Genomic DNA, 23755 nt, shown 5'->3' with positions numbered 1-23755 from the left:
CCCGGGTTTTACCATGTTGGTCAGGCTGGTCTCAAACTTTCGACCTCAGGCAATTTGCCCATCTAAGCCTCCCAAAGTGCTGGGATTACAGGCGTGAGCCACCGTGCCCAGCCTATTTTGTTGTACTTTACGTTTTAAGCAAGACAGAGGGTCTTGCTCTGTCACCCAGGCTGGAGTGCAGTTGCACAATCATGGCTCACTGCAACCTCGAACTCCTAAGCTCAAGGGATCTTCCTACCTCCGCCTCCAGTATCTGGGACTACAGTTACATGCCACCATGCCTGGCTAGTTAGTTATATATATATATATATATATATATATATTGACATAGAGTCTTGCTCTGTCACCTAGGCTGGAGTGCAATGGCATGATCTTGGTTCACTGAAAACTCCGCCTCCCGGGTTCAGATGATTCTCCTGCCTCAGCCTCCCGAGTAGCTGGGATTACAGGTACCCGCCACCATGTCCAGCTAATTTTTATATCTGTAGTAGAGACAAGGTTTCACCATGTTGGCCAGGTTGGTCTCAAACTCCTGACCTCAGGTGATCTACCCACCTTGACCTCCCAAAGTGCTGGGATTACAGGTGTGAGCCACCACACCCGGCCTAATTATTTTTTTATTAAAAATATATTTTTTTTGTAGAGATGGGGGTCTCACTCTGTTGCCCAGACTGGTCTCAAACTTCTGGTTTCAAGCAATCCTTTCATCCTGGCCTTCCAAAGTGTTAGGATTACATGCGTGAGCCGCTGCACTTGGCCTGTCGTGTTTCAGCAGTTTGCCCTCTTTATTGCTGAGCAGTGTTTCATGATGTGAGTGTCTCACAGTTTGTTTAACCATTCCTCTTTTAAGGGCTATTTTGTTTTTTTCTAGTTTTTGGCTATTGCAAATAAAGCTCTTATGAATAATCACATGCAGGTTGCGTGTGGTTGAATATTGTTCAAAATCGTCTCTGGCTTTCTAGTTCACTTAGAATAAAATTCGCAGTCCTCATGCAGTCTGTAAAATCACACCTGCCTGTCCTTTGTCTACCCTTTGATGGGATCTCCTCTTTGCCTCCTCTTTGCTCTCTTTCTTCCAGCTATCCTGGCTTTCCTGACTTTCTATGCACATGCAAAGCCCATGCCATTTGTAATGAGTTGAATGGCGGACCCTAAAATGTCCATTCAGAACCTGCGAATGTGACCTTACTTGGAAAATGTGCCTTTGAAGAAGTAGTTAAGTGAGGGGTGTCAAGATGAGACTCTCCTGGATTAGGGTGGTCCCTAAATGCAATGACAAATGTCCTTGTAAGAGATAGAGGAGGAGGTGCAGGCACAGGGAATAAGGCTGTCTGAAGATATACGCAGAAACTGGAATGATGCAGCCACATGCCAAAGGATGCCTGGAGCCTCTTGTAGTTGGAGCAGGTAAGGATCCTCCCCTAGAGATCTTTAGAGATGTGTGGCCCAGCTGATGCCTTGAGGCTGAACTTCCAGCCTCCAGAAGTGTAAGAGAATTAATTCCTGTTGTTTCAAGCCACTAAGTTTGTGGTATTGTGTTACAGCTGCTAAAGGAAATTAACAAACCACCTCAGGGCCTTTGCATGTGCCATTTCCTCTACCTGGATTACTCTTTCCCCAGATCCTTGTGGGGTCCATGCCCTCACTTTCTCCTGGTCTCTCTGCTCAACTGTCACCTCCTTAGAGAGTCCTCCTGCTCATCCTAGATAAGAAAGGCCCTTACTGTATCCCTCTAACTCTATAATTTGTTGCACTTCTCTTTAAATATCAATCAATTTAGATACTTGGTATTTGTTTCCTCCTCCCCCACCCCCTTTTTTGGAAAGAGACAGGGTCTTGTTCTGTTGTCCAAGCTGGAGTGCAGTGGCGCGATCACAGCTCACTATAACCTCGACCTTTTGGGTTCAAGTGATCCTCCCTCCTCAGCCTCCCAAACAGCTAATTTTTTTGCCTTTTTTTTTTTTTTTTTGAGACAGAGTCTCGCTCTGTTGCCCAGGCTGGAGTGCAATGGTGTGATCTTGGCTCACCATAACCTCTGCCTCCCTGGTTCAAGTGATTCTCCTGCCTCAGTTATTTTATTTTATTTTTTTTGAGACAGAGTCTCACTCTGTCACCAGGCGCCATGCTGGAGTGCAGTGGCGCGACCTCGGCTCACTGCAACCTCTGCCTCCTGGGTTCAAGCAATTCTCCTGCCTCAGCCTCCCAAGTAGCTGGGACTATAGGTGCGCACCACCATGCCCAGCTAATTTTTTTGTATTTTTAGTAGAGACTGGGTTTCACCATGTTGGCCAGGATGGTCTCGATCTCTTGACCTTGTGATCTGCCCACCTCGGCCTCCCAAAGTGCTGGGATTACAGGTGTGAGCCACCGCGCCCGGCCTCTCCTGCCTCAGTTTTATTTATTTATTTTTTGAGAGACAGGGTCTCAGTTTGTTGCCCAGGCTGGTCTCAAATTTGTGGCCTCAAGCAATCCTCCTGTCATGGCCTCCCAAAGTGCTGGGATTACAGGCATGGACCACCATGCCAGGCTTGTTCCCCCCACCAACTTAAAAAAAAATAACTTGTCCTCTGTATGTATTTGTTTCAGGGACTGTTGAATAGTCCGGATTCGGGCTGAGAAGCTTTTTGGACATTTGCCTAGTGACAATCTTTCTTCATCTGGAGAGAGATAAGACAGATCAACCTTTCTATTAGTCTTGGAGTATGTTAAAGCTTTCTCTCCCAAGAATCTATATCTATTACAACATCTTTCTCTTGGAAAGATGTATCCTCGCTACTAAGACTTTTTTTTTTTCTTTTTTAGCTTTACAGAAAAGCTGCAAAGAAAGCAAGATTTTTTTTTTTTTTTAAGACGGGGCTTCACCATGTTGGTCAAGCTGGTCTTGAACTCCCAAACTCAGGTGATCCACCCACCTTGGCCTCCAAAGTGCTTGGATTACAGATGTGAGCCACCACACCCGGCCAGCAAGATAATTTTTGTCTACTCTTAAGCTTCCATGAATGTTAACACCATATATAATCATGATACATTTACTGACACAAAAAGATGAGCGCTGGTTCATTACGATTAACTCCAGACTTTATTTAAATTTCACCAGCTTTATCCACAAATTAGTCCTTTTTCTGATACCTGGATTCAGCCCAGGGTACTATATTAAACTTAGTTCTCGCGTCTCCTTTCCCTCCTCTGGTCTGTGCCAGTTCCTCGGTCTTTCTTTGTTTTTCATGACTTTGACAGTTTTGGAGGTCTGGTCATGCATTTTGTAGAATGTGCCTCAATTTGGGTTTCCTTTGCTGGCTATTTCTTTTATAAATAATATACGCACATACGCACACATATATACGTGCATAAATATTTATAGTGTGGAAATACACATAACATAAAATCTACCATTTTAATTTTTTTGAGACACGGTCTTGCTCTGTCGCCCAGGCTAGAGTGCAGTGGTCTGGCCCCACTGATGCGGAAAGCGAGCTGTGTTCGGAGGACCTGAACCTAGGGCTTGCAAATGTGGGGTCAATGGCAGGCTGTGGAAGGTGGCTCCCCAAAGGTCCTCGCTCCAGAAGCCGCTGAGGGGCGTAGCCTCCTGGTTTAAAAAAAATAAAATAGCTTCGAGGCCTGCAGTGCAAGCCAATGAAAGGCGAGGGTAGGCGGGGCCTGCGCGCGAGGCGGCCAGTAGAGGCAAGGCTCTTTCGGGTGGCTCCCGAGCGTGATTCCGACTGTGCGCATGCGCACCGGGCCGGACTACGGGACGCCGCTGAGCCAAGTGGGCGAAAGGGGCACGGCCGCGCTCCAGGGTCACGTGACACGGAGGGGGCCGAATTCTGCCGGAGGCAGCGCCCTATTCTGGAGGTGAAGGTGAATAACCTCGGGGGTCGAGCTGGTAACAGAGAACCGCATCCTGATGCGATGTGACCTCGACCCGTGGCCCGGGGTCAGGGGTCAGGCTTGGGCTCTCCAAGAGAGAAGCGTGGCTTGCGCAGAGGGTCGCGCCTGCTAACTCAGGGGGCGTAACCTCGTGCCTGTTGGTGACGTACCGTGGGGCGGGCTCAGTGCTGGGGCTGAGATTTGGGGTCCCGTTGTGGAAAGAGAGGCGGGGCTTCCGCTTGTCCTTTGACAAGTAGGTAAGTGGAAGATAACTCTGTGTAGAGCTGTTGTCATCGCCGTAACCTGTGGTGGCTAGTTTGGGTGGGAGTGGTGGTGACGTCAAGGACTGGGGTTAGCGCCGCGTGGGGCGTGACTTTGTCTCAGAGAGGCGGCCTCACCCAGTGCCTAGGCACACAAGGGGTGTGGCCTGGCAGGGTTAGGGGCGTGGCCGTGGATTCGGTCTCGAGGAGGGGGCGCGATTTCTTCCGGATAAGGTCCGTGTCGCGCCCCAGTCTGGGCAGTGCTCTTTCTCTATCAGGTGCCACCTCATGGAGATCCCCGAGGCCGCCGCCCCTGTCGAGAGTTTCTTCCCCTTCTTTTTGCTCCTGGCCTGCGGGACGCTGGTGGCCGCCTTGCTGGGCGCCGCGCACCGCCTGGGGCTCTTCTATCAGCTGCTGCACAAGGTGCGGGGCAAGAGATGGGAGGCGGGCTGGGGGCAACCAAAGAGGGAGGGGCCTCGTGGTGCTGCTTCCAGTTCACTCCTCGCTGTGCAGCGTGGGAAAGCGAGTCCCGACTAGCCCAGGGGAACTGGTAAGAGGTTCTGTCCAGGACCCTGTCTCCGTTGCCACACTGCCTGCCTGTGGGGGCCTGAACTTTGCCACTAGTGATAGAGAACACGGAAGCGGCCTCTGCCCGGGCACTCGAACCCCGCCTACCTCCTTCCCCAGTGGCTCTTTTCACAGACGGCACTCTGATTGTGCTCCCTAAACTGGATGGGATAGATGGGGCTGAGGGCAGGCACCAGTGAGGGGGTAGCAGTGAGGGGGTGACAGTTGCTCTTTGCTGAGTTCAGCACTTTAGACTTTCTTACCTACCCCTTACCTTTTCCTTGAAAGTAGGTGCTGTTCTTTCTGACTTCATTTTCTGCAGGAGGAAGCTAAGTCTCAGAGAGATTGTGTGGTAGTTTTCCCTAGGTGACCCCACATGCCTCCCCCCAAACTACTTGCACACCTGTTTGAAATTTACCCCTTCCACAGACCCCCTCCTCAACCCTTTCTCTCCTAGCAGGGACCAGGTTTGACCTCTCCCTCCCCAAACCCTTCTCTAGTCCTCCTGCTAGCCAGGTGTGATGCCACTGACCTTCGGGACTTGGGGAGATTTAAAGCAAGCCTTGGATGTGCAGAACTGTGAGGCCGCTGGGGTTGGGAGGCCTCAGTACAGTGTGTACCAGGAACTAACTCCTGTGCCAGGCACATGGTGGCTGGTAGCCTGTCAACTAAGCCTGGGGCTGTTTAGCATCCGTCAGAGAGGCTGGGATCAGCAGTCCAGCTGCCAGGCCTTGCATCGATACTAGAGGGCAGGCAGGAGTCATAGCAAATGGCTCTCTGCCTTGTGCTCCTGGCTAAACCTCCTGGGTTAGGTAACCCTCTCCTCTCTCCCTGATTGCCTTGCCATCCGGATGCAGAAAGTGTAGCAGTACGGCACTTGACAGTGTGGGTTCTATTATTGGACTTTCAATCTTGCTTGGGCAAGTGTTGATGTCCTCAGCTATAAGAGATGTAATGACAAGGAGTTCTGATAAGACGCTGTGCCTTGCTTTGAGCCTGGTGTGTAATGTAATGTATGCCTAACCAAGACCAAGCTTCCCTTGACCTCCCACCCTGCTCCTGCCCCCTTACCTGGGGCAGGGGGATTGCCCCCTCTCCCTGCTGTCCTCTGGCGTGGCCTTTGACTCTATTGTTCCACCCACTCCTTGGGCCCAGGTGGACAAGGCAAGCGTCCGGCATGGCGGAGAGAACGTGGCCGCTGTGCTGAGGGCCCATGGCGTGCGGTTCGTCTTCACGCTGGTCGGTGGGCACATTTCCCCGCTGCTGGTGGCCTGTGAGAAACTGGGCATCCGTGTGGTGGACACACGCCATGAGGTCACGGCCGTCTTTGCTGCTGATGCTATGGCCCGCCTGTCTGGTGAGGGCATTGCAGAGAGGGCTGGGGACTGGTGGATAGAGTAGAGGTGGGAGAATGGCTAGGAGAGTGGGCGTGGCCGTGATGGGTTCTGTGTTCCAGGGACGGTGGGCGTGGCAGCAGTGACGGCTGGCCCTGGCCTCACCAACACAGTGACTGCGGTGAAGAACGCTCAGATGGCCCATTCCCCAGTCTTGCTTCTGGGTGGGGCTGCCAGCACTCTGCTGCAGGTACCCAGTCCATGGTGGCCAATGGGGGCCCAGGGGGTCTTAACGGGCTCACGTGGTAACCCTGCCACACCTGTCTTTGCTAGAACCGGGGTGCGCTCCAGGCCGTGGATCAGCTGTCCCTGTTCCGGCCGCTCTGTAAGTTCTGTGCGTCTGTGCGGAGGGTTCGGGACATTGTGCCCACCCTGAGGGCCGCAATGGCTGCCGCCCAGTCTGGCACCCCAGGTAGGTGGAGGATGGTGGTGCTGAGCAGCACTGGGACTGAGGGGCTGGGGATGCATGTTGCAGACTCAGTGTCATTCCTGTCCCCGCAGGTCCGGTGTTTGTGGAGCTGCCCATTGATGTGCTGTACCCCTACTTCATGGTCCAGAAGGAGATGGTGCCAGCCAAGCCACCCAAGGGCCTTGTGGGCCGAGTGGTCTCCTGGTAAATAGCCCCACCTTGCCATTCTCTCCTCCATCCCCTGTCCTCTCCTGCAGCTTTCAGCTCGTGCCCATCCTCCTTTGATTCACATGTGGACTGGGAGGAGACTGCTGTGTGGAGAGCATTCCAGGTAGGAGGAACAGCATGTGCAAAGGTCCTGAGGCAGGAATGAATTGAGTGGATGGGGAAAGCAAGGTGGCCCTCGTGGAGGCAGCAGAGGGGAGAGGCTCAGAACAGCTCTCCTCCTCTTCTTCCTTTTCTTCTTCTCCTCCTCCATCATCTCTTCTTCCTTTTCCTCCTCCCTCTTCCTTCCTCTTCTCCTCCCTTTCCTCCTCTCTCTTTCTCCTCACCCTCTCCATTTTCCTGTCCCTAAAGGATGATCCTTGAACCTCAGAAGGGAGGTTCACTTTTATATTTACAGTGGAGGAAGCTCAAAAAGGTGAAGTCTCTTGCCCAAAGTCACACAGCTAAGAAGTGGCAGAGCCCAGACTCGAGCCCTCTCTTTCCTCCTTCTCTCCTTCCTTCACATCTTTGTCCCTCCACCCTTTTTTTTTTTTTGAGACAGTCTTCTTCACCCTGGCTAGAGTGCAGCGGTGCCATCTCGGCTCACTGCAACCTCCACCTCCAAGGTTCAAACAATTCTCCTGCCTCAGCCTCCCTAGTAGCTGAGACTACAGGCACACCACATGTGGCTAATTTTCGTATTTTAGTAGAGACTGGGTTTCACCATGTTGGCCAGGCTGATCTTGAACTCTTGACCTCAAGTGATCCACCTTCCTTGGCCTCCCAAATTGTTGGGAATATGGATGTGAGCCACCACACCCAGCCTATTCTCTTCCTCGTTTGCTTCCTCCTTCTCTTCTTCCTCCTCCTCTCCCTTCCCCTCAGTTCCTTCCCTTTGCCTGTCCTTGGCTCTTCCTTTCTGTACATTTAGTGAGTGGCAGCCATGTGCCAGGTCTCAGGACAGGCGTAGGGCATCATCTGTGGACAAGGCACTCAGGTTCCTGCACTCCGGGTGAGTGTGAAGCGCCCGAGGGTCAGCTCAGGCAGTAGTGATTTTGTTCTATGGCCTCATTCTTTATATTTTTTTGAGATGGAGTCTTGCTCTGTCGCCCAGGCTGGAGTGCAGTAGTGCAGTCTTGGCTCACTGCAACCTCCACCTCCCAGGTTCAAGTGATTCTCTTGCCTCAGCCTCCCAAGTAGCTGGGATTACAGGTGCATGCCACCATGCCTGGCTAATTTTTGTATTTTTAGTAGAGATGGGGTTTCGCCATTTTGGCCATGTAGCCTCATTCTTAATGCACTTTTCCCCCTGGCTTCCAGGTCACTGCCTTCCCTTGTTCTCCTCGTCCTTCTCTCTTGAACTATGTCTCACAAGGCTCTCTCTTATCTTGTCCTTTTCGGTTTTTTTTGAGACAGGGTCTCATTCTGTTACCCAGACTAGAGTGCAGTGGTGCGATCGTAGCTTACCACAGCCTTGAACTCCTGGCCTCAGTCAGTCCTCCTGCCTCAGTTTCCCTTGCCTTTTCTTTATATGCGGGGTTTCCCACAGTTCCATCCTTGGCTGCTTCTCCTGTGCTATCTTGGCCTGTTCTTTTTTTTTTTTTCTGCGATGGAGTCTCACTCTGTCGCCAGGCTGGAGTGCAGTGGCGTGATCTTGGCTCACTGCAACCTCTGCCTCCCAAGTTCAAGCAATTCTCCTGCTTCAGCCTCCTGAGTAGCTGGGATTACAGGCACATGCCACCACACCTGGCTAATTTTTGTGTTTCAGTAGAGATGCGGTTTCACCATGTTGGCCAGTATGGTCTCCAACTGCTTGACCTTGTGATCCACCCACCTCGGCCTCCCAAAGTGCTGAGATTAGAGGTGTGAGCCACCGCGCCCTGCCTTGGCCTGTCCTTAACAGCCGAAGCGGAGGCTTCTGGCTCTGGGCTCCGACTGCTTCTTGCCAATGCCCATGTGTCTGTCTTTGGCTGAACAGAGTGCTCCCTAAGAGCAGGGCTGGGCAAGCTCTATCTTTGTGTCTCCAGGGCCCTGCACAGGTCCTTCAGCAAAGTTGGGGCCCTGGGGCCCAATGGGTAAGGAGACCGAGAAGGCCCCGTTTGAAGCGAGAGAGGACAGTGTTCATAACGCCTCACTACCTAAATGGATAGATCCTTGAAGCTCAGGAGGGAGGTTCATATTTCCATTTACAGAGGCAGAAGCTCAGAAGGGTGAAGTCACTTGCCCTAAGTTGCACAGCTGGGAATTGATGGAACCAGGACCTGAGCGCATATCTGTTGGACCCACAGGCTTACTCCTAGCATGCTGAGCCTGCATTCCTTGCTTCCAGGGGGCTAAGTGGAGTTGGGGTGGGCACCAGAGGCTACCGAGGGGAAATGGGCAGCTGGAGACTTGGCCACCGGGGTTCACTCGTCCCTGCGCTATCACTCATCCACCCCCGTCCCCATGCCACTTAGCCCCTGGCTTTTTTCCTGGCCCCTTTCCTGCCCCCTCTCTTCCCTCGGATCCTGGGATCCTTGTAATTAATCCTGGTAACTTGGTTCTTTCCCCTCCCACTTGCAGGTATTTAGAGAATTACCTGGCCAACCTCTTTGCGGGGGCCTGGGAGCCTCAGCCCGAGGGACCGCTGCCCCTGGACATCCCCCAGGCTGCCCCCCAGCAGGTGAATTGCCTCTCTTTTCTGTCATAGGACCCCACCTGGCACGGCCCCCTGACCCTGTCCCTAAGTCCAGTATTGGGGCCTTGATCCTGGGTACTCATGGAGATTCAAGGACAGCCCTCTGGCCAGGCATGGTGGCTCATGGTGGTAATCCCAACACTTAAGGAGGCTGAGGCGGCTGGATCACTAGAGGCCAGGAGTTCAAGACTAGCCTGGCCAACATGGTGAAACTGTCTCTACTAAAAATACAAAAATTAGCTGGGCATAGTCACATGTGCCTGTAATCGCAGCTACTCCAGAGGCTGAGGCTGGAGGATTGCTTGAACCCGAGAGGTGGAGGCTTCAGTGAGCCGAGATCACGCCACTGCACTCCAGCCTGGGAAACAGAGTGAAACTATGTCTCAGAAAATAAATAAAAAGACAGTCCTTTGAGCCCTGCCTCTTGCCCTAGGTTCAGCGCTGCGTGGAGATCCTGAGCCGGGCCAAGAGGCCCCTGATGGTGCTAGGGAGTCAGGCCCTGCTCACTCCGACGCCCGCTGACAAGCTTCAGTGAGAAGCCCCAGCCCTGCCCTTGTTTTCATGTTCCCGGTCCGGGGTCCTCGGGTGCTCCTGGGGAGGGGTGGAGGCCCTGGCCACACTGACCTCTGCTCTGCCTGGACTCCCAGGGCTGCTGTGGAGACCCTTGGTGTTCCCTGCTTCCTCGGGGGGATGGCACGGGGGCTGTTAGGCCGAAACCACCCCCTCCACATACGGCAGAACCGCAGCGCGGCTCTGAAGAAGGCGGATGTCATCGTCCTAGCAGGTGGGCCTGAGCGTCTTCCTTTCCCTCCTTCCCCCAGGAACTCCCTCACCCTATCACCCAGCTTCACAGAGAGGAGGATGAACATCTAGTGGGCACCTACAGTACTTGATACACATTTTAACATAAAGTGCTTTGAACCCCACTAGACGCATTATAGGTGTATCAGTTAGCTACTGCCCTGTAACAACCATCCCCAAACTCAATGGTTGAAAATGCATTTCTGATTTCTCAAGACCCACCTGTAAGGTAGGTGGTAGCTGTGGTTTTGGCTGGGCTCATCCATGAGTCTGCACTTGGGTAGGCAGCTGTGCTGATCTAGGCTGGGCTCACTCACCTGTTTGGGGATTGGCCTGCAGCTGGTCTGGATGGCCTCAGCTGGGGTCACAGAGTTCTTCACCCCTGTCTCCATGCCCCCCACGTTTCTCATCCTCCAGCAGGCCAGCCTGGGCCGGCCCACTTGGTAAAGGATGAGAAAACTCTAGGGCTGGGAGAGCACACTTATTCAAGAGAGAGAGAGAGTGGAGGCTGTGTGGCTTCTTGAAGTTGAGTCTGCAGGAATGGGGCAGGGGGTCCTGAATCATCTGGAGATGTCTTCACTCAGTGGTCTTGCAATTGATGCCAGCTGATGCTGGAGCTGTGGACTAGGGCAACTATGCAGGCCTCTCCATGTGGCTTGGGTTTCATGGCGGCCTTGGGGTAGTAAGACTTCTTAGACAGCCACCCAGGCCTCTAAAAGCGAACAAAGAAGAAACTGCATCTCTTCTGACTTAGCCTCGGGTGTCATGCTGTGTCACTTCTGCTACCAGACTCAAGGAAAAGGGACGCAGGCCTCACCTCTCTCCATGGGCAGCATGTCAAGGGGACCTAGTACAAGTGGAGACAGGATGGGAGATATTACGGCCATCTGGGAAAACAGAACCCGCCTTTGCCCTGTCTTGCTTGCCAAAGCATGTCATGAGGCCAGCCCAGATTCAAGGTGTGTGGGGAGCTGTGAAGTCACTGCAGGTGGCACAGGTGCAGGGAGACTCTGTGAGGAACAGGGACTCTTTTGCATTGAGTCTGCCACATTGGATCAAGTAAGGAAGAGGACACGGGCCCTCTGTCCACTGCATCCCTATCCCCGACTCCAGGAACCGTGTGCGACTTCCGCCTATCCTATGGGCGTGTCTTCAGCCGCAGCAGCAAGATCATCATCGTCAATCGTAACCGGGAAGAGATGTTGTTCAACTCAGACATCTTCTGGAAGCCCCAGGAGGCTGTGCAGGGTGAGCCCCCTAATCCTGCCTTACACATATGTACTCCCCTGGTTCCTATCCTCCTGGCTTCTGCTGCAGGTGGCTTGAGCCTGGTATGATGATTGAGGCCCAGACCTTGTCCTAGAGGGCAGCCAGGGAACCGGAGACAAATAGTTGGCTCTTATACTGATGAATGCTTCTTTCTGTATTTTATGGCTGGGCACAGTGGCTCATGACTGTAAACCCAGCACTTTAGGAGACTGAGGCGGGTGGATCACAAGGTCAAGACATCGAGACCATGCTGGCCAACATGGTGAAAAACCCCATCTCAAAAAAAATAAATAAATAAATAAAATTTATTTTATTTTATTTTATTTTTGAAATGGAGTCTTGCTCTGTCGCCAGGTTGGAGTGCAGAGGTGTGATGGCTCACTGTAGCCTCCACCTCCCAGGTTCAAGCAATTTTCTTGCCTCCCGAGTAGCTGGGACTACAGGTGCCCACCACCACGCCCAGCTAATTTTTTTGTAGTTTTAGTAGAGATGGGGTTTCACAGTGTTGGCCAGGATGGTCTTGATCTCTTGACCTTGTGACCTGCCTGCGTCGGCTTTCCAAAGTGCTGGGATTATAGGTGTGTGCCACTGCACCTGGCCTTTTTTTTTTTTTTTTTTTAATTTTTAGAGACAAGGTCTTACTCTGTCACCCAGGCTGGAATGCAGTAGTGCCATCCCAGCTCACTGCAGCCTCCAACTCCCAGGCTCAAGCAATCCTCCAGCCGTAGCCTCCTGGGTAGCTGGGACTACAAGTGTGCACCACCATGCCAGGCTAATTTTTAAATTTTTTTGTGTGGAATCGGTATCTCACTATGTTGCCCAGGCTGGTGGTGAACTCCTGGCCTCAAGTGATCCTTCTGCCTTGGCCTCTCAAAGTGCTGGGATTACAGACCAGAGCTACTGCGGCCATCCTGACAGATGCTTCTGTAGGACAAATGGTGGGGTGGACACAGAGGGAGGCTTGGTAGCATGCATGTGATTATGTTCCCTCCCACCCTGCACACTGCCCTCAGGACAGAGAGCACATTCCTTGGCCCTTTAGCCTCTCTGTCTTCCCACCATATCTCTGCCTTTCCCTTACTTTAGTCCCCTTGGACTTGAACTTGGTTCATCGTTCTGAGGATGTTGCCTCCCCTGTAGCGTAGGCGACAGGACACTCTTGTGTTAAGCAGAGAAGTGGCACCATTGCATCTGTGTTGGGAAGGTCCACTCAGCAGCTGTGGACGGCAGGCCGGAAGGGGGCCGAGTAGAGGCCAGGGGGCTGTTAAAAATGGCCAGGACACGCCGGATGCGGTGGCTCATGCCCGTAATCCCAGAACTTTGGGAGGCTGAGGTGGGAGGATCACCTGAGGTCAGGAGTTCAAGACCATCCTGGCCAACATGATGAAACCCCATCTCTACTAAAAATACAAAAATTAGCTGGGCATAGTGGTGGGTGCCTGTAGTCCCAGCTACTTGGGAGGCTGAGGCAGAAGAATCGCTTGAACCTGGGAGACGGAGGTTGCAGTGAGCTGAGACTGTGCCACTGCACTCCAGCCTGGGAGACAACAGTGAAACAACATCTCAAAAAAAAAAAAAAAAAAAAAAATAGGGCCAGGACAGAAACGAGGAGGCCTGGAGTGGAGATGAACAGCGAGAGAGCCTCACCTTGGAGCCTCCATGATCATTTCAAAAATGGGGTGGTAGGCCGGGTACAGTGACTCACAGCTGTAATGCCAGCACTTTGGGAGGCTGAGGTGGGTGGATCACAAGATCGAGACCATCTGGCCAACATGGTGAAACCCCGTCTCTACTAAAAATACAAAAATTAGCTGGGCATGGTGGTGCGTGCCTGTAGTCCCAGCTACTCGAGAGGCTGAGGCAGGAGAATCACTTGAACCCAGGTTGCGGTGAGCCGAGATCATGCCACTGTACTCCAGCCTGGCAACAGAGCAAGATTCCATCTCAAAAAACAAAAATAAAAATGAGGTGCTGAAAAGTATATCATAGGGCTGCTTCTTAGTTCACTTCAGTAATGTTTGTCACGTGCTTCCACATGCCTGGATTTGAGGGATGTGCTTGGTGGATGTAGCTCTTCATTGAATGTTTCCCAGGTAGAAGTGACAAGACTTAGTGATCTGGGGTGGGGGGGTAGAGGGAGGGGACCAGGCCAGTTTGGCTTGTCACCTGCCTTGTGCTTCCTAAGCTGTGTTTTTTGGGCCTTGCCCTCCCTATCCACCTGGGCTGGCCTTCCGTGGTTCTGGCAGGTTCTGGGGTGTTTCAGCTGTTTTTTCCTAGGAGCACCCCTGGCCTGCTTCCCATCTGCCTGCTCGGATGCTGCTGCTGGCTTCTTGCTGTTTTGAGGCCTCTGGTGCTGGAAGAACTGGAGGAAGCCAGCTCCCCACAGCTGTGCTCTCTTCCTTCCCCAGGAGATGTGGGTTCCTTCGTGCTGAAGCTGGTGGAAGGCCTTCAGGGCCAGACGTGGGCCCCAGACTGGGTGGAGGAGCTGCAGGAAGCTGACCGGCAGAAGGAGCAGACATTTCGGTGGGGGCTGAGTGGAACAGAGGTAGGACAGGCATTCCCGGAAGACCCTGCTGCCAACCCTGGTGACTTTCGCTGTCCTGTCGCAGGGAGAAGGCAGCAGTGCCTGTGGCTCAGCACCTCAACCCAGTGCGGGTGCTGCAGCTGGTGGAGGAAATGCTACCTGACAACTCGATTCTGGTGGTAGATGGCGGGGACTTCGTGGGCACTGCTGCCCATCTGGTACAGCCCCGTGGCCCCCTGTGCTGGCTCGATCCTGGTAAGGAAGGGCCCCTGCCTGGGGCAACGGGTACCCCATCCATCCGGACACCTTCACACCCATCTGCTCTTGGTCCTCTTAAGGGGCCTTTGGGACTCTGGGAGTTGGCGCAGGATTTGCACTTGGGGCCAAGCTGTGCCGGCCAGATGCCGAGGTAAGGCCCTGGATTTGGGAGACTGGCTGCTCTCTGGTCTCTGATCCACCCTAACCATCCTGGGTCCCCTCCCCACCAGGTCTGGTGCCTATTTGGGGATGGAGCTTTTGGCTACAGCCTCATCGAATTTGATACGTTTGTCAGGCACAAGGTGACTGGGCTGCCCTGAGGGAGGCTTAGGACCTGGGGTTCTGGGAGATGTCACCAGGGATGGGCTGAGGTGGGGAGGGAGCCTCCTGTCTGGCAGAGGCCCTGTCTGGTAGAGGTCTCTGTCCTCTGGCTGGCCAAGCCATGGGGCTGAAGGCTGTGACCTGGTCCCATCTTCTTCCTGTAGATCCCAGTGATGGCCTTGGTAGGGAATGATGCTGGCTGGACGCAGATTTCCCGGGAGCAGGTGCCCTGTCTGGGCAGCAACGTGGCTTGTGGTCTGGCCTACACTGGTGAGGGGGCCTCAGCAAGTGGGGGAAGAACAGGAGGCTGTTTGAGTTTCTCTCCTGGGCTGGCTGCACATGTGGTGGGCTGAGTCCCTGCCACCGTCTGACTTAATCTCCTCTTTCAGATTATCACAAGGCAGCCGTGGGTCTGGGGGCCCGGGGCTTGCTGCTCTCACGGGAGAATGAGGATCAGGTGGTCGAGGTGCTGCACAACGCCCAGCAGCAGTGCCGAGATGGCCACCCAGTTGTGGTAAACATTCTCATCGGGAGGACGGACTTCCGTGATGGCTCCATTGCTGTATAGGGCCTTGTGGGTCAGGACGCCTGGCAGCCTTCCTGCCCCTGGACTGTGTCCAGCTGGTTTGGAGTCTCATCATTGTTAGCCCTGGGCCTATCCCATGAGGCCAGATGACTGAGGAGTGGATGGAGGGGTCAAAGCTCAGAGAGGCTCCCTGGTGAGCTCTTGGGCCTTCCTCTCCGCAGAGCCAGCTGTGCCCTTTGTCCTCTCTTATGGAGACAGAATAAACCACTCTGGCCCACATGGGCGGAAGTACTCAGTCTTAGGACTTGTGCATATTGATTTATTATCCACAAAGATGGAGGTGCGGAAAAGAAGAGGGAGACAGGAGGGAACTATACCCTCCCAGTGGAACTCGGGCCCACTGAGGCACCATTACTGGGGATTTCAGGATGGCTGGGCACTGCAAACTGCTCCCTCCTCCGTGGTCCCTGAAAGAGCCCCACACGCCTGCTCCAGACGTGTCCACGCACACCAGTCCTCACAGACACACACATATGCACGGAGGCAATAAATATGTTCCGTACCAGACTGCCCCCAGCCTGACACTTCAGGGGGGCCCCCTCCAAAAGGGAGGGGCTTAAGTGCTCAATGTTTTTCACGGGTGGGGACAGGGGGACGGGGATGGGAAAGGCCAGACTGTGTTATCTCCATTTGCTGACTAGAGGCCAATCGTGGGGTCTTAGAAAAAGGGTGGGGGAAACCAGCTGTTTCTCTTAAGTCCCAGGCTGCCCTCGTATCCCTGCTGGAACCCGGGATAGGGGCTGCCCCCCACAAACAGTGCATCATGCTAGTCCTTGGGTCGTCCAAAGGAGGGAGAAACAGAGTGCAGTGCTCAAAGCTAATACTGATTTGGTTGGCAGCAGCAAGAGGACCCACTAGAGGTGGCTCACCATGCCAGGGTTATGCTCACTGCAACTGGTGTTTCCGCAGCCAAGGGGAGGCAAGAGAGGCCAGCCTAGCAAGCGTGAGAACTGCCTTTTTTGGCAACAAAAAAGGTTTTCCTTGGTGCTTAGGAAAGATGGTCACAACCGCTGGTCCCTAAAATCCCCAGTCCCCAGACTTCGCAACTAGCGTCCAAATACTGGGCCCTGGAAACCAGGAATGACTCTCGGCCGTGCACACGACTGGTCCCGCGGTAACTCCCTGGCAACCAGGAGCTCCACCTGAGCAACAGGTCTGGCTCTCCTCGGTTACCAGGGCACCGCCTTAGCAACTGGGCACCCGGTCCTTAGTAACCAGGGCCCCACCCCGTCCTCTGGCTCAGAGGCACACATTGATCTGCTTGGAGAGCTCCCTCTCCAGATCCAGGATGAGGGCGTCGAAGTCTTTGAGATTCAGGTGCGGGTTGAAGGGCGCATCGAAGTCGTCTTCGAAGTCAGCAGTGATCCTCGGCTCGCCAGCCTCCTCGTCCTCGTCCTCGCTGTCGCTGCCCGTCACGTGGTCGTAGTCCGGCCCAGACAGGAAGTCCCGCCCACATGGCAGGAAGTCCCGCCCGCAAACGCTCCAGTCGCCGGCATAGCGGTTGCTTGGGGGGCTCTCGGGGCCTCCTCGGCCTCGGGGCCGAGACACCACTTCGGGGTCTGCCAACGGCAAGTGCAGAGGTGGCTGCCGTTTGGGCCTCAAGTACGGTGCGACATCTGGAGCTTCTGGGGGCGGGTGGGGATCTGGAGAGAGACAGGGTGGGTCATACACAGAGGCGACAACCAACCTGGTTGGTTGCTTAGGCAACTAGGCCTCTGATTGGCATGCCAAGAGGCAGGGCCTCTGACTGATCAAAGATGGATAGGGGCAGGTACCCTGGATCATGCCTGTAATCCCAGCACTTTGGGAGGGCTGAAGTGGGTGGATCACCTGAGGTCAGGAGTTCAAGATCAGTGTGACCAACATGGTGAAAACCCACCTCTACTAAAAAATACAAAAATTAGCTGGGACTGGTGGTGTGTGCCTATAATCCCAGCTACTTGGGAGGCTAAGACAGGAGAATCCCTTGAACCTGGGAGGTGGACGTTGCAGTGAGCTTAGATCATGTCACTGCACCCCAGCCTGGGCTACAGAGTGAGACTTCATCTCAAAAAAAAAAAAAAAAAAAAAAAAAAAAAAGAAGAAAGAAAAAAAAGAAAAGAAAAAAGATGGATCGGCTCCATGGGGCAAGGTGATTTAGTTTATAATCCCAGTACTTTGGAAGGCTGAGGCAGGAGGATGGCTTGAGATCATGAGTTTGAGACCAGCTTGGGCCACATAGGGAAACCCTGTCTTTACCAAAAAAAAAAATAAATAAAAATAAAATAAAATAAAATAAAATAAAAAAGACACAACAGATTGATTGGATCTGAACTGGTTGCTGAGGCAACCAGGTACCAGTTTACCCCATGAGGGGGGGCGTAGGCTGCTTCAAGCCTAAGACATCGGTTGGTCCCCTACAGTGGCATTACTGCAGCAGCCTGGCTCAGATTGGTGGTACAGGCCCTGGACATGAGCTCACCTGGCCAAGACTGCAGCAGGTAGTGCAGCACCTCGATGTGGCGCTTGAAATCCACTGCACTGGTGAGGCCTGGGCCAGAGCTGCGGGCACGAGACCGTGTGGGCGCCTGGCGTGCTGGCAGCAGCACAGGCCCGAAGCACACAGCCAGGTTCTGCGGGGTCATGCGGTTGTAGGCATGGAAGGAAGAGACGAGGCGCAGGTGGTCCAGGAGAAGCGTCAGCGTGGCCTGGGAGAGGGTTGAGAGGATGTAAAGCAGACAGAGTCAGGACCCTTTGGCACCTAACTGCAGGAGACTAAGGTGGCTAGAGTAGGGAAACTGAGGTTCACGGTCTCAGCGAGGATGTGGTCGGGTTAAGACTGTTAATTATCAGGTATTGGTATTATAATCCTATTTTGTTGGAGGGGATACTGAAGCCAAAGGCAGCTAAGCATTGAAAAGGTAGGGCTGGGACTCGAACCCACTCCTGTGTGTTAGGCAGAGCTGCCATGAATCCCATTTTACAGAGGAAGGTATTGAAGCACAGAGAGGGATGGGAATGGTCTAGTTTCCATAGCCAGGACCCTCCCTTGTAGGTGGAAAGACCAGTATTCAGCCTACATTTTAATTTTTTAATTTTGTTTATTTTTTGAGATGGAGCTTTGCTCTTGTTGCCCAGGCTGGAGTGCAATGGCACAATCTAGGCTCACTGCAGGCAATTCTCCTGCCTCGGCTTCCCAAGTAGCTGGGATAACAGGTATGCGCCATCACGACCAGGTAAGTTGGTATTTTTAGTAGCAATGGGGTTTCTCCATCTCTCCATGTTGGTCAGGCTGGTCTTGAATTCCTGACCTCCGGTGATCTGCCCACCTCAGCCTCCCAAAGTGCTGGGATTATAGGCGTGAGCCACCCCGCCTGGTTCAGCATGCATTTTTGATACATCCTGGCTGTGTGACCTTGGGCAACTCACTCAACTACTTTGGGCCTCAGTTTCCAAATCTGTGAAGTGGTATGCTAATAGCACCTATTTCCTGGGGTTATGATGATGCGGCAAGCTCATGCCCATCGCAAACCCAGACGTGGGTGAAACATTCTGTTGGTATCAGCCCACTCTCAAGTCCCACCACTCCCACCAGGCCCAACTCACCCTTTCCACATCTGGCAGGCAGCTGAGGAGACCTCGGGTGCCATCAGTGGTGGGGGGAGCTCTGTTTGGGGGGTCACGGGCCATGGCTTCCAGTACCACCTGATAGAGGGGCTGGGTGATGAGTGGGGTGGGTAACTCTCGAAGATAATCCTTAAGGATGCCTGTGAACACAGGGCCCCCTCTGGTCAGGGCACCGCTGGCTTCTGAGGCCGAGGAGGGGCACAGATGAGGGGGAAGAGGAGGTGGGTGAAAGCAAGGTCAGATAGGAGGAATGAGGTCCCAGAGGAGCCCCAAGGCCTTGAAGTGAGGCATTGAATGGGGTGAGCAGGCAGGGGCGAGGGGGGCATGCTGACCAGTGATGACATTGATATCGGGGTACAGGTCCTCAGATAGGCAGACCGCTGCACTGTCCTGCTCAAAGGCATCCCGAAGCTCTTTCTTCACTGCCGCCGAGCCGCAGAGACGGTACAGTCCCACTACCTGGGTGTGGGAAGAAACAGAGGATGTCTTCTTGCTGGGGCCACAGACTAATTAGGGAGCAACAGGGTGAGCATTGGAATTCTGGGCCAAGGCAGCAATAGGCCCTGTTGGCTGGGAGGTTGGAACTACCTGAACAACCTGGCCTTACATATCCTCAGCTCGGACTACTTGTCTTGATTCCCACCTCCTCTGACTTAGGAAACTGACATTTTCTCCAGGAACATTTCCGTGACTACCCCAGGTTTTGTTTTAAACAATCCCAGACTCCAGGTACCCCCGCCCCCAACTCTAGTCCCAGTTACAGTTTTACATTTGGGAATTACTAGCGTCATAGTTTTTCCCCATCAGACTCTGAGCTCCAGGAGGGCTTGGGACTTGTTATTAAATGGATGGATGACCCACGGGTTCTGCCCAAGGTACTACAGTCAAGGGAGGCCCTTCTGCCTTTGTCTAGGCTGGGATTGGTGCTAGGAGCGGCTCAGGTCTGGGGGTTGGGGTCTGGCATCTGTACACTGGGTGTCCTGGAGTGGGGCTGAGGTCCAGGGGCTGGCAGGGGTGAGTGGGGTGGGGTGGGTGCTCACCCGCAGCCCTCGGCGCTCGATTTGTGCAACGCACTTCTGGATGATGAGGGGCACCTGGCCAGGCGGCCGCTCCCGCTCCACCAGAAGTGGCAGGGGCAACCCGAAGACGCGGGGCTCAGCTGTGGCAGGGGCTTCCTGCTGCTCCGACAGGGTCAGCTTGGCATACAGCAGTCCCTGGGGCTCCAGGCGCACAGCCAGCTGTTGGGCCTGGCACCCTGAGGACACAAAGAGGCCTGAGCTGGGTGTGCTCTGAAGGTTCTTGTACCCTGGCCTCCCCACTCCAGGTCACACCTTTCACCCGGAGCCCTGCCAGCCCAGCCCCCTAGGCACTCTGCAGGGATGGCGATGGGGTTTGGGGGTCCCTGTCCCCCCTCCCCTGCAGCCACATGTCCTACCTCGGAAGACTGTGGGCAGCAGCACGGTGCCCTGGGCACAGGGCCGGTGCCTTCTCACGCCAGGGTCCCATGCAAGCACCAGGGCCCGCAGGAGCCGAGCGGCCTCCAGCTCCAGGTGGAAGGTGTGGTCCAGCCTCAGGAAGTCTGGCCCCCCTCGCAGTGGCCCCGTTCGGGCCCGGGCCTCCCCATCTACTTGCAGTAGGCAGCAGAGGTCTCTGGGAGTGGCCCCTGGTGCTGGCCGCAGCCCCCCGAGACCGTACAGGTGCAGGCTGAGGCGGCCCCAGAGTGCGGCCGGGGGCGCCCGGGCTGTGGGACCCACCTCGTAGGGTCGGAAGGAGGTGGGCGACGGGGGCCCAGCTGGACGCTCCGGTGAGTCCCCGTCGCTGAGGTAACCGGTCCTCGGGCTCTGGGTGCCTCCGGGCCCTGCTGCCCGCCCAGGGCCCCCCACGCTGCTGTCCAGGTGGTAGCGGCTGATGACGGAGCCCGCAGGGGCGGCCCTCTCGCGCTCCCGGCCAGCCCGGGGGCCTCGCAGGCTCAGGCGGCGCCGCAGCTCCGGAAGTTTCTTCATCTTGATGGAGAGGCGCCTGGCGGGGCCCGGGGACTTGGTGCGGGACGCTTTGGTTGGGGGGCTGGCCGGGGCTGCACCTGTGCGGAGACCAGACCTCAGGGTCCAGGAACCTGGGCTTAGTGGAGGAGGGTGAGGCTGGTGCTTCCCTAGGGGAAGAGGGTGTGAAGCTTGTGGTCCCTGGAGGGAGGGGATGTGAGGCTGGTGCTCCCCTGAAGGGAAAGGTTGTGATGCTGGTGCTCCCCTGGAGGAAGGGGTTGTGGGGCTGGTGCTCCCCTGAAGGGAAGGAGTGTGAGGCTGGTGCTCCCCTGGTGGGGAGGGAGTGCGAGGCTGATGCTCCCTGAGTGGGAGGGGATGTGAGGCTGGAGCTCCCCTGAAGGGAGGGATGTGAGGCTGGTGCTTCCCTGGGGAGAGGGGGTGTAAAGCTAGTGTTCCCCTGGGGGGGAGGGGATGTGAGGCTGGTGCTCCCCAGAGGGGTGTGAAGCTTATGCTTACCTTGGGGGGCTGGGCCCTCTGGCTCAGCTGAATCTGGATGTGGCCCAGGGGGCTCAGATGCTGGAAGTTTGGGGTCTTCCTCAGGGATGGGGTTGTACCAGATCTCACCAGCGGGCTCCCCACTGCCAGGTGCCCCAGGCCCTAAAGAGGTGTCCTCAGCTGGCTTGGCCCCACCTAGCACCCATCTTCGGCTGCTGGGTTCCAGGCTTTGCAGGTAGGCTCCCCGTGCAGGGCTCCTTGATGCCTCGGGGCTGGGGGACCCCTCTGCTCCGGCCTGGGACCCTTCGGGAGCCCGGGGCTCTGGCTCTGGAGGGCTGGGCTCTGGGCGCTGGACTGGGCGGCCTGGCAGAGAGCAAAGGGAGTGAGACCCAGCCCGTCACTGCCTGCAGAGCAGCCCTGTGCAATTGATCAGTGGGTGGGGTGCTGTGTGCGGCCCTGACCCGCCCCTGGTAAGTCACTGCTCCTTGGGTCCTGCTGTTTTATTTGGAATAGGCAGCCACAGAATATCGATTTCGGTTGCCAGCTTAGAGCACCCCCTACTCAGTCCCTGGTATCCCAAAAGGGGACTCTGTCCCTGCAACCTCAGGAGTCTGGTAAGTCAGGTTTCCTGGGGCCCATAGTACTGCATTCCTGTCTCCAGTTCCTCTCCCCTCTCAATAACCCTGGCATGGAGCTCTGCATCTGGGTGGCCTTGGGCAAGTCACTTCCCTCTCTGAGGCTCAGTGTCCTGTGAAATAGGGGGATGCGATTTCTATGTCCAGGGAGGCTTCCAGGAGCCTTTTGGAAAAGTTCACAGCCTACAGCAGATACTACTTGCTCAGGAGTCAGAAGCTGGGTTCTCTATTCCCTGGGATGGGCCCTTGGCCTTCAGCCCAGGGCAGACCCCCCACGGTCAATGCCTTCGGACTTCCCCTTCCCCCCTCCTCTCTCATGTCCTGGGCTGTTTCCTGTGTGTGTTTGTGTTTGGGCATCCCTGGCCCTTCTCCCTGCCCTGGGAACCTTGGGAATCTTTGGGAAGCCCTGGTGGGGAGAGGGAGGATCTGGCCTTTAACTCCTTCCTTCCTGGGTTCCCCTATCCCACGCAGCTGTTTCTCTAAGCTCTTTACTTGCTACCCTGCTGAACTCCTCCTCTGGTCACCTCTGATGTCCACCCACTAGAGTCTCTGTTGGTAGCATAGTCCAAAGAGCTGTTAAAGTCACTGGTCCTGTGCATATTACCCAATTGTTCCGTGTCTCAGTTTCCCCATCTGTATAAAGGGGACAGTTTCCTGGGGCTAAGACAGGCGCAGCTGCAGTCACTGGTTAGTAGGTGGGAGGCAGAGGGGAGCAGCTACTCTGATTGACGGGCTGCCCCCTCTCTCCTTTGCAGGAATACGCCTCCCCATCTCCCCATCCTGCGCCTCCAGGGCTCCCGATGCCCCTTGCCCAGCTTGACTGGGCCCCAGTGTCCTGGCCTCCCAGCCCCTCCTCCCCTCCACCCTCCAGGCGCTCAGTCGCGGCCCCATTTCCTGTCGTGGGTGAGGCCCCCTCCCGGGCTTCCCAAGGAGCCCGCAGCGCTGGCATCCCTGGCCAGCTGCACATAACGGTCCGCGCCCCCTCCCTCCCAGCCCCTTCATTCCAGGACCCCTACCCTCGCCTGGCTTGAGGCACCCCCGTCTGCAGCGGGGTGCGGGGGGGACTCCCCCTGATCTCCCCGCCGTCCTTCCTCGGGGCCCTGGGACCCCGCTCCTAGGCCGGGCAGGGCTTGGCGCCCCCTCTTCCCTCAGTGATCCCGGCTCACCGCGCTCCTTGGCGTCCGACTTTTTCCGGGGAAGTTTCTCCCGGCCCCGCAGGCGGGAGAAGGTTTTCCTGAGTAGCGGCTCGGCCATGCTGCGGCCCGGGCCGGGCCGAGCCGAGTGCGAGTCCCGGGCTCCGGCCGCGCCGCCCCGCGCCCTCCCCGCCCCGCCCGGGCCTCTCCCCGCCCGCCCCCCGCCCCACGCCAGCAGGAAGCACATTCCGGGAATGCTTTGCCCAAACTTTTTTTTTTTTTTTTTTCCCTTTCCCTCGGCCCGAGCGGGCGATGCTGGGAGATGTAGTTGCCTGGGGCCGGGAGGGGATGGGATAGGGGCTCCGGGCTGCCCAGATCCGCTCCAGCTTCGATGGGACGTGACGATTGTGGGACAGGCCGGAGCCCTGGTCTTCCCTGTCACCTACCCGCCCTGGATGGAGTCTCCCTGGATGATGGCATCCGGGAAGTTCTCTTGGGTCTGTCTCCAAATCGCAACCTGAGCATATCCCTTCTCTCCCTCCCAAGTACTGCTTCATCCTGGTGCAAGCCGTAGTGTCATTCGTTTCAATTACGTCCCCACTACCCACCCCACCCCCAGCCTCTTCCTGGCTCTGCCCATGCTACTGTTTCCTCACTAAAGTCTCACCTCCAAATTCCGACTACTGCTGCTGTTTGACAAACCATCCCCAAAAGTCGTGATGTAAAACAACCATGTCGTGATTGTGAAAGGAAAATAAATCTTGAGACCC

The 23755-nt window shown here is 55.3% G+C and overlaps 2 protein-coding genes across 4 annotated transcripts; one reads left to right on the top strand and one right to left on the bottom strand.

Annotated features, from left to right (window-relative positions):
• Positions 1–3727: 3727 nt before the first annotated feature.
• Positions 3728–15378, top strand: ILVBL (ilvB acetolactate synthase like). Of its 2 annotated transcripts, none has more exons than XM_003944822.4 (16): positions 3728–3858; positions 4406–4550; positions 5850–6051; positions 6151–6278; positions 6362–6500; positions 6590–6701; positions 9264–9363; positions 9812–9909; positions 10026–10162; positions 11293–11427; positions 13857–13971; positions 14058–14227; positions 14311–14381; positions 14461–14532; positions 14716–14821; positions 14941–15378. In XM_003944822.4, exons 2-16 carry the CDS (start codon positions 4416–4418, stop codon positions 15117–15119), a joined length of 1899 nt encoding a protein of 632 aa, XP_003944871.1. In that variant the 5' UTR covers positions 3728–3858; positions 4406–4415; the 3' UTR covers positions 15120–15378. The 2 variants fall into 2 exon arrangements, with proteins under 2 accessions (XP_003944871.1, XP_074240576.1); XM_074384475.1 differs by lacking the exon at positions 3728–3858 and adding an exon at positions 3865–4124.
• Positions 15376–23538, bottom strand: SYDE1 (synapse defective Rho GTPase homolog 1). 2 transcript variants are annotated; one of them, XM_074384474.1, is made up of 8 exons: positions 23432–23538; positions 21239–21580; positions 20179–20823; positions 19784–19998; positions 19076–19202; positions 18723–18883; positions 17599–17824; positions 15376–16780 (listed from the first exon to the last, which is right to left on the bottom strand). In XM_074384474.1, the coding sequence occupies exons 1-8, from the start codon at positions 23508–23510 to the stop codon at positions 16377–16379; spliced, it is 2199 nt and encodes a 732-aa protein (XP_074240575.1). In that variant the 5' UTR covers positions 23511–23538; the 3' UTR covers positions 15376–16376. The 2 variants fall into 2 exon arrangements, with proteins under 2 accessions (XP_074240575.1, XP_039322759.1); XM_039466825.2 differs by lacking the exon at positions 23432–23538 and adding an exon at positions 23019–23176.
• Positions 23539–23755: the final 217 nt, after the last annotated feature.

Source organism: Saimiri boliviensis, chromosome 14 (assembly GCF_048565385.1).
Source record: "Saimiri boliviensis isolate mSaiBol1 chromosome 14, mSaiBol1.pri, whole genome shotgun sequence".
Taxonomy (NCBI): domain Eukaryota; kingdom Metazoa; phylum Chordata; class Mammalia; order Primates; family Cebidae; genus Saimiri; species Saimiri boliviensis.
Note: the sequence above shows the minus strand (reverse complement) of the source record. Positions and strands in the feature narration are given on the sequence as shown.